General features: G+C 30.1%; 1 protein-coding gene across 1 annotated transcript; it reads left to right on the top strand.

Moving 5' to 3' along the window:
• The first annotated feature begins 2,065 nt into the window (after positions 1 to 2,065).
• LOC131847141 (cytochrome P450 4c3-like) lies at positions 2,066 to 13,444 on the top strand. Its single transcript, XM_059196610.1, has 10 exons — positions 2,066 to 2,222; positions 2,772 to 2,861; positions 4,013 to 4,123; positions 6,345 to 6,530; positions 7,172 to 7,368; positions 8,499 to 8,565; positions 10,350 to 10,521; positions 10,866 to 11,017; positions 12,541 to 12,729; positions 13,296 to 13,444. The coding sequence occupies exons 1-10, from the start codon at positions 2,066 to 2,068 to the stop codon at positions 13,442 to 13,444; spliced, it is 1,470 nt and encodes a 489-aa protein (XP_059052593.1).
• Positions 13,445 to 13,844: the final 400 nt, after the last annotated feature.

Here is a 13,844-nt window from a genome sequence, read left to right as displayed (position 1 = left end):
TTAAATTCATGCCAGTTATTCAGTTTATGATGGAGTTAATAATTAAAACTTGAGAGACTGTAAAGGGGCTGATATGTCTGGTAGGGAGAAAAAACCATTACGCATTTGACCTTGGGGTGAAAAATACATTAAGCAATAAAGAAATTGAGTTCTGTTTTAAAAGATTTCTTCACATTTTCTGTTACTACATAAACACAGAATTGGCAAACAGATAATAAAGTGGTCTTAGGTTCACAAAGATATATGTATACATTACCTTGTCAAGTATCATCAAGTGGTCGCAGTCAAGCTATATAGAACGCGGTTTGTTCTATTACTCTTCTGTTTTATTTAATTCATCAAACTTACAAGTTGATACCTGAAATCATATTGCTGCATTTTGACATTTTTATCAATTTAGCCATAAAAGTCTAAGTGCAAATTGTCCGATTTAATAATTTTGTTGTAATTTAGTAAGTATTACACTTTTATTATCTAATATAATTATTATATACTACAGACATTATCCCAAACGTTGGGAATATGTCTGAAAAAGGGCAAGGACAATTAATACCTAATATTTTTGAAATCCTCATATATCCAACATATAGTTCAAACTGTCTACTACTGTCTATTTTTAAATTGACCCCAACGAAATTGTTATCTATATCTCTTAGTTATTGTAAAAGTGAAAAGCAATATAATTTATACATTTATCCATCTCTTTGTTGCTTATTATCTGCTCTACCGAATACTGGCTACTTGAAACAAGATAAAATACATGATTTTTCATTAATAAATAATGCCATTGACTGTTTGTTTCCAAACGGTATTTTTCTTCAGTTCTGAACATATTGAGATGTTTTTTTAAAGGTTTACTCCAATTTTAAACAAATGTTGATTAGGCAAGGTTAATAATATAATTATGAAGATATAAAGATAATTAAGATCTTTTTAGGTCTTTTCTAAAGACTATTTCATAAAACATAAGTAATACATAATTGTGAAGTGCATGAGGAAATCGCAAAACATGCTTGTTTTATTATAACTAATAACACTACTATTATTACTATTTAATTATACAACTATAATTACTGCGGTTCCATTCACATTCATTCATGGCATAAATATTGTTCCAAATGAATATCATAAATCTGGAACTTAATGTATAATATTTCTTTTACTATTATAAAAACATAAACTTCTATTTTCAATTGTAAAATAAAGTTAGTAACGATTAGTTATTCATTATAACAAGACTATCTATTACACCGAAATATTTGAGTTATATTATTCTATATTGACTATATTCTTTAATTAGCATATTTTTAACTTTCGTTTTCTTTACATTGAACCTTTTCTATTATCTATTAAAAAGGTAGATAATAATAAAAATGTTCTTTTTACTTCTAATTACTCTCTATATATAAAAACTCTCGGAATTTCTGACTGTATGCATAAATTCTGTCCTGCTATTCTGATTACAAACAGTGTTAACAAGGTTCTTAGTTATTCCTTTTATAGTCTACTTTGACTAGCACTGCTACAGTTAATTTTTTTTTAAATATAACTGTAGCAGTGCTGGTCAGGTCAAAATACAATTCATCTCGGCTTCTAAATATAAAATCATTTATTCATAGGACATTATAGCCGCTTATGAATCTCAACTTTTTTATATAATTGTTCTTTCTCCTACTACCCAGTTCAGTATACTACCCAGTTTTAAAACTAGTTTACTTACATTATAGGTAGATGTCTATGTCTAACATTTAAAGAAAATCTCGTGTATGAACAACCATGCATGCTTGTCAGTTAAGTAATCGTTTAGTGAGTAACTTTGCTCACCCGGTGTTCCTAACTTTATGAGTTTTATAATATAAGGAATATGTTACTTGAGTAATGGACATTGAAAGAATTGATCATACCAGTGCAGTGGTTCGGAGTTTGTTTTCCTCATAACAAAATTCGCTTTCCTTCTCTATCTAGCAGTATAGATTAACTATAGTATATTAATTAGTATTATGCTCTGTTGTACCTACGATTGTTGAAATATCCTCAATCATTTTATTTGTACTTAGGTTAAAAAATGATTATCCCGGCTATTTTCGTTTTTGTATTTGGTGCGTACTTGATATATTGGATCGTGTACTCTTGGCGAATGAACAAATTGACCGCATCACTACCGGAGCCTCCGTCTTTGCCTCTACTCGGGTGTGCAATGCGTTTTACAGGAAATAGCGAGAGTACGTATTTTTTAAGCGAACTTTATAACTACGAATAAATATGAAGGAATTTTAAATTAATCTCCATTTATATTACTTAATATTTCATCATTGATACATAAATCATAATATTTCCATTTATTTTAAGTTCATGTGTGATGTGCTATTTAAAATTAATTAATATACTTTCGTAATTAATAAGTAGAAGATATTTCATTATTTAAGAAAGAAAATGTCATTAAATATTCAATATAGAACAATAAGTTATATAACATTAATATAGTAAATACTATCTGCTATATTTTTATAATTACTTTTACATTTAAAATTGTAATGGTTCCTAGATAGTGTAGTGGTTTAACGCCCTACTATATTCTGATTATTTTGTATTCGATCCCCGCTCGTTGCAGAGATTCGCTATGATGATGATGACGTCTGTTTGTATTTAATTATTGTGTGTTAGGTTTGTACTTTCTAATTAAATAAGTGCTATTTTTTTATAATATTACCTACACGAGTATAAAATAGTCACGTTCTGTTATAAAATACAATAAAATATTTTGTTTCCAGAAATGTTTCAGAACGTTGATGAAATAGCTCAAATAGCATTGGCACATAAAGGTTGTGTCAAGATATGGCTTGGTCCAAAAATGTATGTGGGTGAGTTAATTTTATTTTGCCTATATATTTAATTAATTAATTTAATGTCTAGAAAATAAAACCTTTTCCGAAACAAAGTACATTATTAAAACTAATTATTTTTTATTATTTATTAAACAATAATGTCAATTAAAACAAAAAGTATTAACACAATTTCATTTCAAACAATTGTGATATACCTATATGTACATTAAATGAAACTATACCAATTAAAACTATAGTGGTACCTAAAGTAAAAATATATGTATATTTTTTGTATATTATTATTTTTAACGCTGATTTAAATCAATAGCTAGTATATAAATCAATATTGGATCTAAAGTAGGAACTGTTGTCTATTGTATATGGATGCGTGATTATGACTGACATCAAACGACTTTCTTACTATTTGAAGTGTTTGAACTAACACAATACGCACGACGTGCTATTGTGCTAACATACTTAAAACATAAGATTTCAATGACGCACTAGCATTACTTTAGAGAAAAAAACTTAGTTTACTTAGTAGAACTCTTTTTTACAATTTGTTAATTTTTTAACCTAAAATATTTCAGTAATTATTGAAAAATCAGCAACATGAAACAACAGAAGTTTAGTCAGAGTAACGGCTTGATTTGCAAGTGGTGCTCAGGATATTAATTTAATTAATATTTAATATAATTAATATTAAGCTAGGATTCAAATCACGTGGTACAGAGGCATTAAACTCTAGTAATGGCAAGATTTAGTGGTACCACGGAATTATAATGTATTTTATGTCGTCTATGTTGCTAGTCATTTATATGGGCTGATAGCTTAGTCATCACTTTTATTTATGATCAGGTGAGATATCATATTATTTGCCATTCTAATTTAATAATGAAAAGTAGCTTGAACGACTGAAAGATGAAAATGGCAGTTCTTCTCTGGCGATACCATACGCAAACTGCCAAACGTATTGTAGAACTTATTGGCAAATCCGTGCATGAACAGGATCATGGATGTCACGTCCCCGTGTGATACCCACAGTATATGTTATACGATGCAATCGCTGTCAAACTGTTTGCAGTATAGCAATTTGTCAGCTGAAATAGACAGATGTAGCTTTTAAACAGTCTATCGCGAATGACTGAAATGATGATGATGAATATAATCATAATATTCAATTGCAGCTATCGTTAATCCAGAAGACGCACAAGTAGTATTAGATAATTGCCTTGACAAAGATACTGTATACCGTTTCCTGAGACCTTGGTTGGGGCACGGCCTCTTTATTGCACCAGGTGAGTGCTAAACTGTTAAATTCATAAAGTATACTAATATACAATATTTTATACATTTTGTGTATTATATTATACTTAATGTTATTTTTATTGCGCGGTTTATACAAATCAAATACAGAATACAAAATGAGGAAATGTTCTTTAGTTCTCGGGAATGCAATGGTTTAGTAGTTTACTACCCTGATTTGGACCGAGACTGACCTGATTAAATGAGTTCCAATTTGAGCGATACCAAAAAATTTTGTGTCAATTTATAGTGATGGACACATCATTAACAAACAATGTAAGATTAGGTACTTACTCGGATGACCGAGAGACGCGGTAGACTCGCGCCCGGTCACGATTATGTACAAATTTGTATGTAATTCAGAGAAAATTTACAATGAAACTTATATCTTTTAATAGATTTTTCGTTTCTGTTAAAACTAAAGACATTTTATGACAAGACGCGAATAGAAAAGTACCTACTGCAAAAATACCGAAGGTAAATATTTGTTAAGTAAATTTGAAATGATCCATCCTCCGATAATATACCTTAAAGGCCTTCAAGTAGTTATACATCATTATACTGCCTGCTGCCTATAGCGGATAATACAGTTGAATACATATATATAATAGGTAGAGTATATAGAGTGGTCAGTATTATATTTATTGTAAATTATTATTACATTTTTATTAACATTACAAGAGCTGTTTCCGCGACTACGTCCGCGTAGAATTTCACTTTATTTTTCTAAAATAAAAGTAGCCTAATAACTTAGGCTCCCAAATCGGCCTAGCCATTTCAGAGATTAGCCGGAACAAACAGACAGACAGACAAAAAATGTTATTTTGTGTATGTACTGTGTTTATATTTATATGCATGTAGTATTAGATAATTGCCTTGACAATGTACGCATATGTAGTAAAAAACGGTTATTTCGATATTACAAATAGACACTCCAATTTTATTTATATGTTATACATTAAAATTATCAAGTCTAATGATTTGCATCGTCTGCGTGGGTTTTCAATTTCACTTATTTCTGCCTTCAACAAATTTGTTATGAGTGCATAATGTCTTAGTCCTCCTGAATGGTAACACATGGGTAATATCATCACATGATAACGTGATATCGTTTATGCATAGGAGACAGTTACCACTTACCATCAGGTGGGCCGCTAAGTTATTTGCCATTCCAATTATTCCTCTTCTCAATGTGTTTTCATGTAGGATAAGTAGTAAATATTTGTAGTATACAGACTACCAGAGTAGTGCTTAGTATTAAAATGTAAATAAATGTATGTTTAAACATAATAACTTATTAGCAAATTATGAAACAAATACACCATGAATTATGTATTCGTCGTCCATATATCAGAAACCATAATGAGATAAAACAAATAAGTAACTAGATACTTATTTGTTTTAGAAATAGTTGTCTGATATTTTATTAAGAGGTGACATACTAAGACATACCTACATATAAATGTTATGGTGTAGATAAACTTATGGGTACTTCAGACTGGTTATATTAGAAATTATATTATCGTCATGTACGTAATTCATTATTGTACTAATTCTTAATTATTTATATCGTCTATAAGACGTATATAATACCAATTACACAATAAACAGTTAAATATCTGTTTCCGACCGCATATGGCCTTATAATTTATTTAAAAATAAAATTAGATATACAATCTGAAAATAGAACGTCACGTATGGAATATTGGAACAAAATAAAAATCATAAATACTGATTGATGATGATGATTAATATGATTTAATGTTTTTTTTTCACTTCTCGACCATTCCACGGAATCACAATTAATATATATCCAGTGTTGTACACTGGGTATAAATTAATTGTGGTTCCGGCATAAATAATCTATAGTTATTTAATTTATTATTAATTTAACAAATTGTTCTACTGCGTAAACTTAATTATAAGTACGTACATCACAAAATATTAACTCAATCTGCAGTGAAGCTTTTATGATACAAACTGGTTGAGCAATATATGTATAACATAGCCTATATAGATTCAAAGCGAAATGTAACGATATATTTTATAAAAAATGCAAACAAGAAATATTTGAAACAAACATTAGGATATTACCAATAAAGAGCAAACGCTAAATAATACATTATATTTATCTATTTGATGACACTACTATTTGATTATATTGATGATTCAATATTATAGTACCTAGGTACCTATTTATAATTGTTTTTACAGTGGGTCTGTGGAAAATGCACAGAAAAGTTTTGTTGCCAATATTTAGAAATAAAATAATAGAAGAATATTTGAATGTCGTCAGTGACCAAGCTAACGTTTTGCTAGAAAGACTTGAAGAAAAAGTGGATAGAGAAGATTTCGACGTCTTGAAATACATCACTGCGTGTACTTTGGACATTGTGTTTGGTATTATTTACATATATTTTTTATGAAGTTTCATTATACCTTTGCTATATCATATAGCGTTAAAACATTCGCTCAACATACATTGCTTGTGTATTTAAATACGAGTATGTCTACGGCTATTAAAAATGAATATAGATGTAAGCGCTGGGTCTCTTCCCCGCGCTTATATTACATCTATATTCATTTTTATAGCACGGTAACTATCTATTCAGACTGCCTACCTACATATGTAACTACAATGGCAACTCAATTCATCAACACACCAATATTCAAACTCCATTCCAAATTATTACAAGTGGTCAATTAAACTTGTAATTGCTATACCATATAGTTGCAATGAAATAAAAAGTTTTAAAAAGGGCTATAGACATAGTTCACATGTTTATAATTACATAAAAAACGCGTCTAATTAATTGTATTTTCCCTGCAAGTTGCTCAATATCTTCGTCAATTCAGTACAGATTTTGTAGATAATTTATCAGGCGGTACAATTTACTCCTGTTTTTATTCCATATTTTCTATTTTAGTCACCAGTAGGGTTTTGTATGACTATATTGGATTTAAAGTGTACATTTGTGAATCATAATATACCGTTGTAAATATTTATTTACTATTTAATAACAAACTATAATTTCCGACAGAGACAGCCATGGGTGAGCGCATGGACGTACAACACAAACCAGATACACCATATTTGCAAGCGAGAGAAACGGTCATAACAATTATGAATATGAGGCTATTTAAAGTGTGGCTACAACCTGATTGTCTTTTCAATCTCACCTCATATGCCAAACAACAGAAAGAAAATATTGACCTCACGCACAAGTTCACGGACGAGGTAGGGACGCATTTATCGCTTATTTGTTTAAAACATCATTAGGTGCGTTTTGTCATTACGCAACTAATTGCGTACATAACCTAAGCACAGTAATAAAAGTTATATTTACTTATAAGTACATCATTCTTTAATCAATATATCCTAAATGTAATTTTCTTGGGTTTTCCTTATTCTTAAAATTACTTTAATAATTTGCAATAATGACATTTACATTCAGTATCTGCACAATTGACAGGATAGTAACATTTCCAAATTAATATGTACCCATATGAGTAATAATATGCTCATAACTGTAAAATTCTATATATAATTATCAATAGAAATTGGTACACTATAGTATTGAAATTGGATAAGTAGGTAGGTAGGTACCTACTTATATGACGTTATCATAAGGATACTACGAATATCACCTTGTGTAGATTTATAACCATAGATTGATATAATAGTTACTTCGTAAACTAAGTGTTATGTCATTGAGATACTGTGTACTAACGCATTAAGAGCTACATACATAATACCTCTATGATATTTGTATACACATGTACTTAAAAATGTGTCAACTATAAATAAATTATCAAATATACCACTAATTTAAAATCGGGTTATAGAAGAAGAAACTCTTGTTTTGTTGCTCTAAATATGACTTTTTTAACTAGCAATATTTTATTAAGTCAATAGTAGTCAATTAATTAGACGGTGTTTAGTTAAAATTTCGAAAACATCCATAGAAGTATCAATACAAGTGTAAAATTGATGTAAGAATTTGTATTGGAAGTGATTGATAATTAGAATCAAATAAAGAATAGTAAATAATGCATCATAAGTGTACATAATACGTAGTTTGACAGCACTAGTGATCTAGCGGTTGAGCACACCGCCTTACTTGCGATGATCGCAGGTTGGATACCTCGAACGGTATAAATATTATATTTGTATTTGTAAGTATGATTGTACTTGTTTGCGTGTTTTCTGTGTACATTTAAAAAAACGTGTTTAAATATTAATATCAGTTGTAGTAAGTAGCTTATGATTAGATTGCGTAGTATGAATTGTCCAAGGTTATTAGTATTATTAATACTAACTCCCCATTTAACTACTTAAAACTTTAAACTATCACATACTTGTTTCAGGTTGTCCAAAAAAAACGTTTCGACTATGAAAATAAAAGGGACAATAAAAATGGAGAACAGACGCCAGGTATAATTTATATTACTTTTTAAAAGAGAAAGTGAAGGAGAAGGGGTGGAATGAGGTTGTTCGTAATTATAACTTTTTATTTTATTAGGTACATGTATAGAAGAAGCATATATTCCTTCTATACTGTAAATAAACACATTTTAAGATATTGCAAAAAGAGCCGGTGATGGGGGGGGAGGGGGGCGTTAGAATAGGGTTGTTCGTAGTTATGACTAGTGGCTACATTACGAATATATCTGGTTACACTGTTTTAACGTCATGATTAATTCGTGGTGAAGACATCGCAGCATCCTTGCATCAGCGTATACTAACCAGCCTGTCATACCATACCATACCAGCCTGCACTAAAGGGGAAGCTGGAGAACCATTCCATGATTATTCATCAAAAAAATTAAATATACTGCAAGAAATGTTTATAAATATCAGTGAATATAAGCAGGTACTGTACGTGATTCGCCGTAGAGGTACTAGTGTACACCTACGTATACCTGATGTAATGAATTAGTAATGCTCACATATTATTGATAATGAGCTTGGTACATATTTGATATTAGATACAATGATAACCTTAGTTCACAGAAGCGCTAAAGTAAGGATATGATCTCTTTATTTTGTAAATTTTTGAATGACGAATTGTTCTGAGGTTATATTAGTAACCTGTGCTTGGACGTGAAATAAGTTAGATTGTATGGGACTTGTTACAAAAAAATCCTCACACTGTAGTTATTCAAATAAAACATTGACGCCAAATAATAAAGTAGACTTCCGAACTCGTGTATTCTATGTTAATAGTAGCCGTGGAGTAGATAAATATGAAGATGACGCAAACATCTTGTTTCTGTTTACCTATACGGATGTATACGTAGGTTTACAATTAAGCTGCCCTCGGTTTGTAGGGCTAGGCTCTCCAAAAGATGGTTAAATGCTTATGCTAATCGTAGGGTTGATATTGAACTTCTACTTTGAGTACTTTTACTCTTCGGTCTTATTTTATTTTTTTATTAAAATCTAATTGCATTACCTTGTATACAATTTTACAACTCTTTCATTCTATTTTTGAAGAGCAGGCATACTAAGATGGTTTATGAGTAGTTTGTTGTAAGTTGTAGGAAGTTCCTTTGAACTTCCTACAACTTACAACTTGCAAATGGCATAAAAGACGTAGTAAGTATAGCATAGCGGCTATTTACTATGGTTATAAGCTATGACTCTCCTTCGATATTTTATTTATCATATTTTCTGTCTACCAAAGAAATAACTCTAGTTAACTGCTATAAGTTTGATAATACGGAAATCTATGTTATTATACATATAATTGCCCTAGAAAAAGCTCTGGTATTATCTAGATTACATATGATACCAAAAGATTATACAGATTGATTTCAGTTTTCAGAAAAGTTTATTATCTGTCATCATTGCCTTGCCTTTATCCCATTATTTGGGGCCGGCGCAGTATGTCATTCTCTTCCACTGCTCTCTATCGGTCGTCATATCTAAACATACTCTTCTTTTAGTCATATCATCTTTCACACAATCCATCCATCTTTTCTTAGGGCGTCCCCTCCCTTTACTTCCAAAAGTTTATTATCAGTAAGACTGAAAAATTACATATACCTTATTATTTCTTTGATTATAGATATATTTGATATAGATAGATATATGATTATAGAATATGCATTTATTTGCCTTGTATAGTAAAAAAGAATAATTATTTTTAAATATTAATAGATTATTTTGTTCGTAAATTGAATATTTGATAAAAATTGTGTTAAAAGGTCAATTAGACGCTGTTCTGGACTTGCTGTTTGGAAGAGAGATAGACTTTAGTAATGAAGAACTTCGCGAACACATAGATTCCATTACCATTGCCGGGAACGATACTACGGCGTTGGTCATCGCGTATACTTTGGTGTTGTTAGGCGTCCATCAAGATGCACAACAGAGAGTATTACAGGAGTGAGTAAAGTTATTCACGCGACTGTTTAAGTTATTGTTTATGTTATGTTAGACTCAGTTCTTTAAAAATTTTGATGATTATTTAGCGATCATAATTTTGCCGATTTTTATGGTAAATAATTTTATTTTTAATTAAGATGTAATACTCCTATATAATACTAGTACGTAATGTATAAATTCTCGTTCACATCATAAGTCACAATCACCTTACTAGAGATGTAGAGTCATCGAAATTGTAAATTTTTTTAAACCATGTTTGATAATTGATGAAATTATTTAATGTAAGCATTATTAAGCATCTCTATATTTATTATTATTATTACTTATTATCTATTATTACTCAGACAGGAAGAAATCTTTGATAAATCAAAACGAGGAGTAAACAAAGGAGATCTCCAAAGAATGCACTTCTTGGAACGTGTTGTGAAGGAGAGCATGAGGCTCTACACTGTTGTTCCTTTAATTGCTAGAAATGTACATGAGAATATACATCTTCGTAAGTTTGCATACTATTTTATATATTACATACTAATACCACAAATTATTAGGCATACATTATTCATTGTTAAATATTGGCATCGCCTACAAAAGATTGTTATAACGAGGTAACCTGGGTACCTAATGTACGTCTAATTATTTTAAGCGTATTAGACTCATAAAATAATTAGACGCAAATAAAGTATAATTATAATTGATCTGTTTAAGTATAATTATACTTTATTTATGTGTATAAAAATGCCGAAATTCGTATTCATTTAATTGTACTGCATGTCTTGAAGAATCTCTATAAGTATGGATTGAAATATATGTTGTCACTTGATTAATTTTGTATGAAACATTCAGCAATATTCTCATACATTGAAAACAGTTCCTCAAAGAGCACAATTCTGAATATTATTAATGGGTTTCAGCTTGTTATACCCAAACCAATGCACATATTATTTCAATATTAGGCATTTCAAATTTAGATTGAATTTTCCTGGACAGTTGTTTAATTGTATAATGATTTTTTTAATTTCGACCATTACCCCTGTATATTAGCGTCAATAATTTAAATTGAAATATATTTTTTGTACTAAAGAAGCTTAAATTTTTGATAAAGAATGTCGGAACTCTTGAATATATATCATTTATTATATATCATTTATATTGAATATCATTTCGTTGTTCAACTTGTCGTTGTGTGCTGTCTTTTTGATCGACACTAATTTCATTTTGGTTTACCGTAAAGTTGTTGTCAAAGATTGTTGGAATAATCCAATCAAGATATAGTACGTGTATGCTTAAGTGATTACTACGTATGTTAGCAAACACATTTGCTTAGATGTGATCACAAGTCAAGGTCACATCTTCCGTATAATGTATCTTTGACCGCCTTTGTGTACTGATTCGAATCTCACATTTATCACAGGCAAACCATGTCATGCGGGGGATTTGATCCAGGTTGTTACTGGTATAACACCTTAATTTTTAGTACTATTAATTTCTTTGTTTTTATACTAATATTAACTGATTTAATTATACAAAAAAGTGATTGAAAATTTACGTCGTCACTTAAAATCATTCCCAATATTCGCTATAAAAATACTATCGAATAACGTAGCTGTACTAAATAGTGCAATTTATACATGGTTTTCTGTAAGACGGATGTATTTCATCAGAAGTATATCTCGTCAGTTTTCTTGGGGCATAGTCTGAGAATGTTTATGAGGATTTAGTTAATTTTATTAAATTAGTACTTTACTATAAACTTTCAAAATATTTGAAACAATTAAAAGTATGTTCGTCTATCAACTGAATGATAAAAAATATAGGAGAAAAAATACATTATAATGATATAGTACGTTAAAACAAAACTTGTAGTTTTTCTTTCTATTGTCGTGTTGAGCGCATACTAATATTATCACGATTGCAGGTTTTAGCACTTTTACGGAATCTAATAGCTACCTACTTGGAACATCCATATACAATACTTAAATAGTAACTGAAAATGAAACGATTTTTATAATGTTTACATAGCGGGTTGTGGTGCAACATTGCCGGCTGGCACGGGAGCAGTGGTTGCTGCTTTCGCTATGCACCGATCAGAAGCGATATGGGGGCCTACAGCTAACGAGTTCGACCCTGATCGTTTTCTCCCAGAACGATCAGTTGGGCGCCATCCCGCTGCATTTGTACCATTTAGTTACGGAACAAGAAACTGTATAGGTAGTAAACATATTCCCCTACTAATTATATAAACTTATACTACCTATTTACTTATTGTATGAAGACATAAACAGTATAGTACAGTATACATTATATTTGTATCATCACAAGTAAAAATATAATAATGCGAATACTATATTTTTTATGTGAATGCAATGGCAAACTGAAAACTCCATATAAAATAGAGTAAGTTTAATAACCATTACCTACAGACATGACGAACAGGAAATTAAAAATAGATTTTCACGTCCATGGTACCTATTCCTCGTGGTACCTACTACTTGACTTGTGTCTTATTGTTCTATAAGTATCCACTAATTTCACTGTCTATAAAAAGGTAAATAATAAATATTCTTAGACCGGAACATAACTTCCTGCAACAGGCATGCAGAAAGAAATAGATGAGATTGAGGTTCCCACTTAAATGACTTTGTACGAAGTCTCAATATGCTAAATTTAGAAGCGTGCTATTATTTCAATAAAGTTATTGTGTAATTCGTTGTAATCAAACAATGTTAGACTTACTCATATTTTTCATAGTGGCTATAACTAAAATTTATTTTCAGGGCGAAATTTCGGCATGATGATTATAAAGAGCATATTATCGAGTGTTATGAGATCATACCATATCGAAGCGCAACCAATTGAAGGACTTAAAATGGAAATGTTGCTCTTTCCCACGGAGGGTCATCAAATTAAAATTTCAAAAAGATGAATATATTACTGAACATCTATAAAAGCTCGCTTTAAAGGATATTTATTAAATGAGTTTTTTTATATGTTTGTTTCGTTATACTTTAATTATCGGTAATTAGACCTATTGCCATCCTCACTGCAATTATTATTCTGATCAATACCACAAAATACGAACTTTTCGTTATCGTTCGATTGTACTGTAATCTGTACGAGAAGATAATATTAACATTAAAATAAATGTGCATCATTGTTGCTTAATGGAATTTAATAATACATAATAATAATGATTAATTATAACTACGCTGAAAAAAAGCAGACTCCTAATTCAAGTTTTATGTAGAGTACTTATATGGTAAGCGATATGTTCTGCGGTAATAATGATGTAAATATTCGTTTAATCAAAACAAAATATAATTTTC

This window comes from Achroia grisella, unplaced genomic scaffold (genome assembly GCF_030625045.1).
Source record: "Achroia grisella isolate CSIRO2021 unplaced genomic scaffold, CSIRO_AGI_Agris_v1 utg516, whole genome shotgun sequence".
Lineage (NCBI taxonomy): Eukaryota > Metazoa > Arthropoda > Insecta > Lepidoptera > Pyralidae > Achroia > Achroia grisella.
Note: the sequence above shows the minus strand (reverse complement) of the source record. Positions and strands in the feature narration are given on the sequence as shown.

Coding starts and splice junctions, on each gene's coding strand:
- LOC131847141 (XM_059196610.1), top strand. CDS start 2,066: ATGATTATCCCGGCTATTTTCGTTTTTGTATTTGGTGCGTACTTGATA. Junction 2,862..4,012: donor TGGTCCAAAAATGTATGTGG/GTGAGTTAATTT, acceptor ATTCAATTGCAG/CTATCGTTAATCCAGAAGAC. Junction 7,369..8,498: donor CGCACAAGTTCACGGACGAG/GTAGGGACGCAT, acceptor TACTTGTTTCAG/GTTGTCCAAAAAAAACGTTT.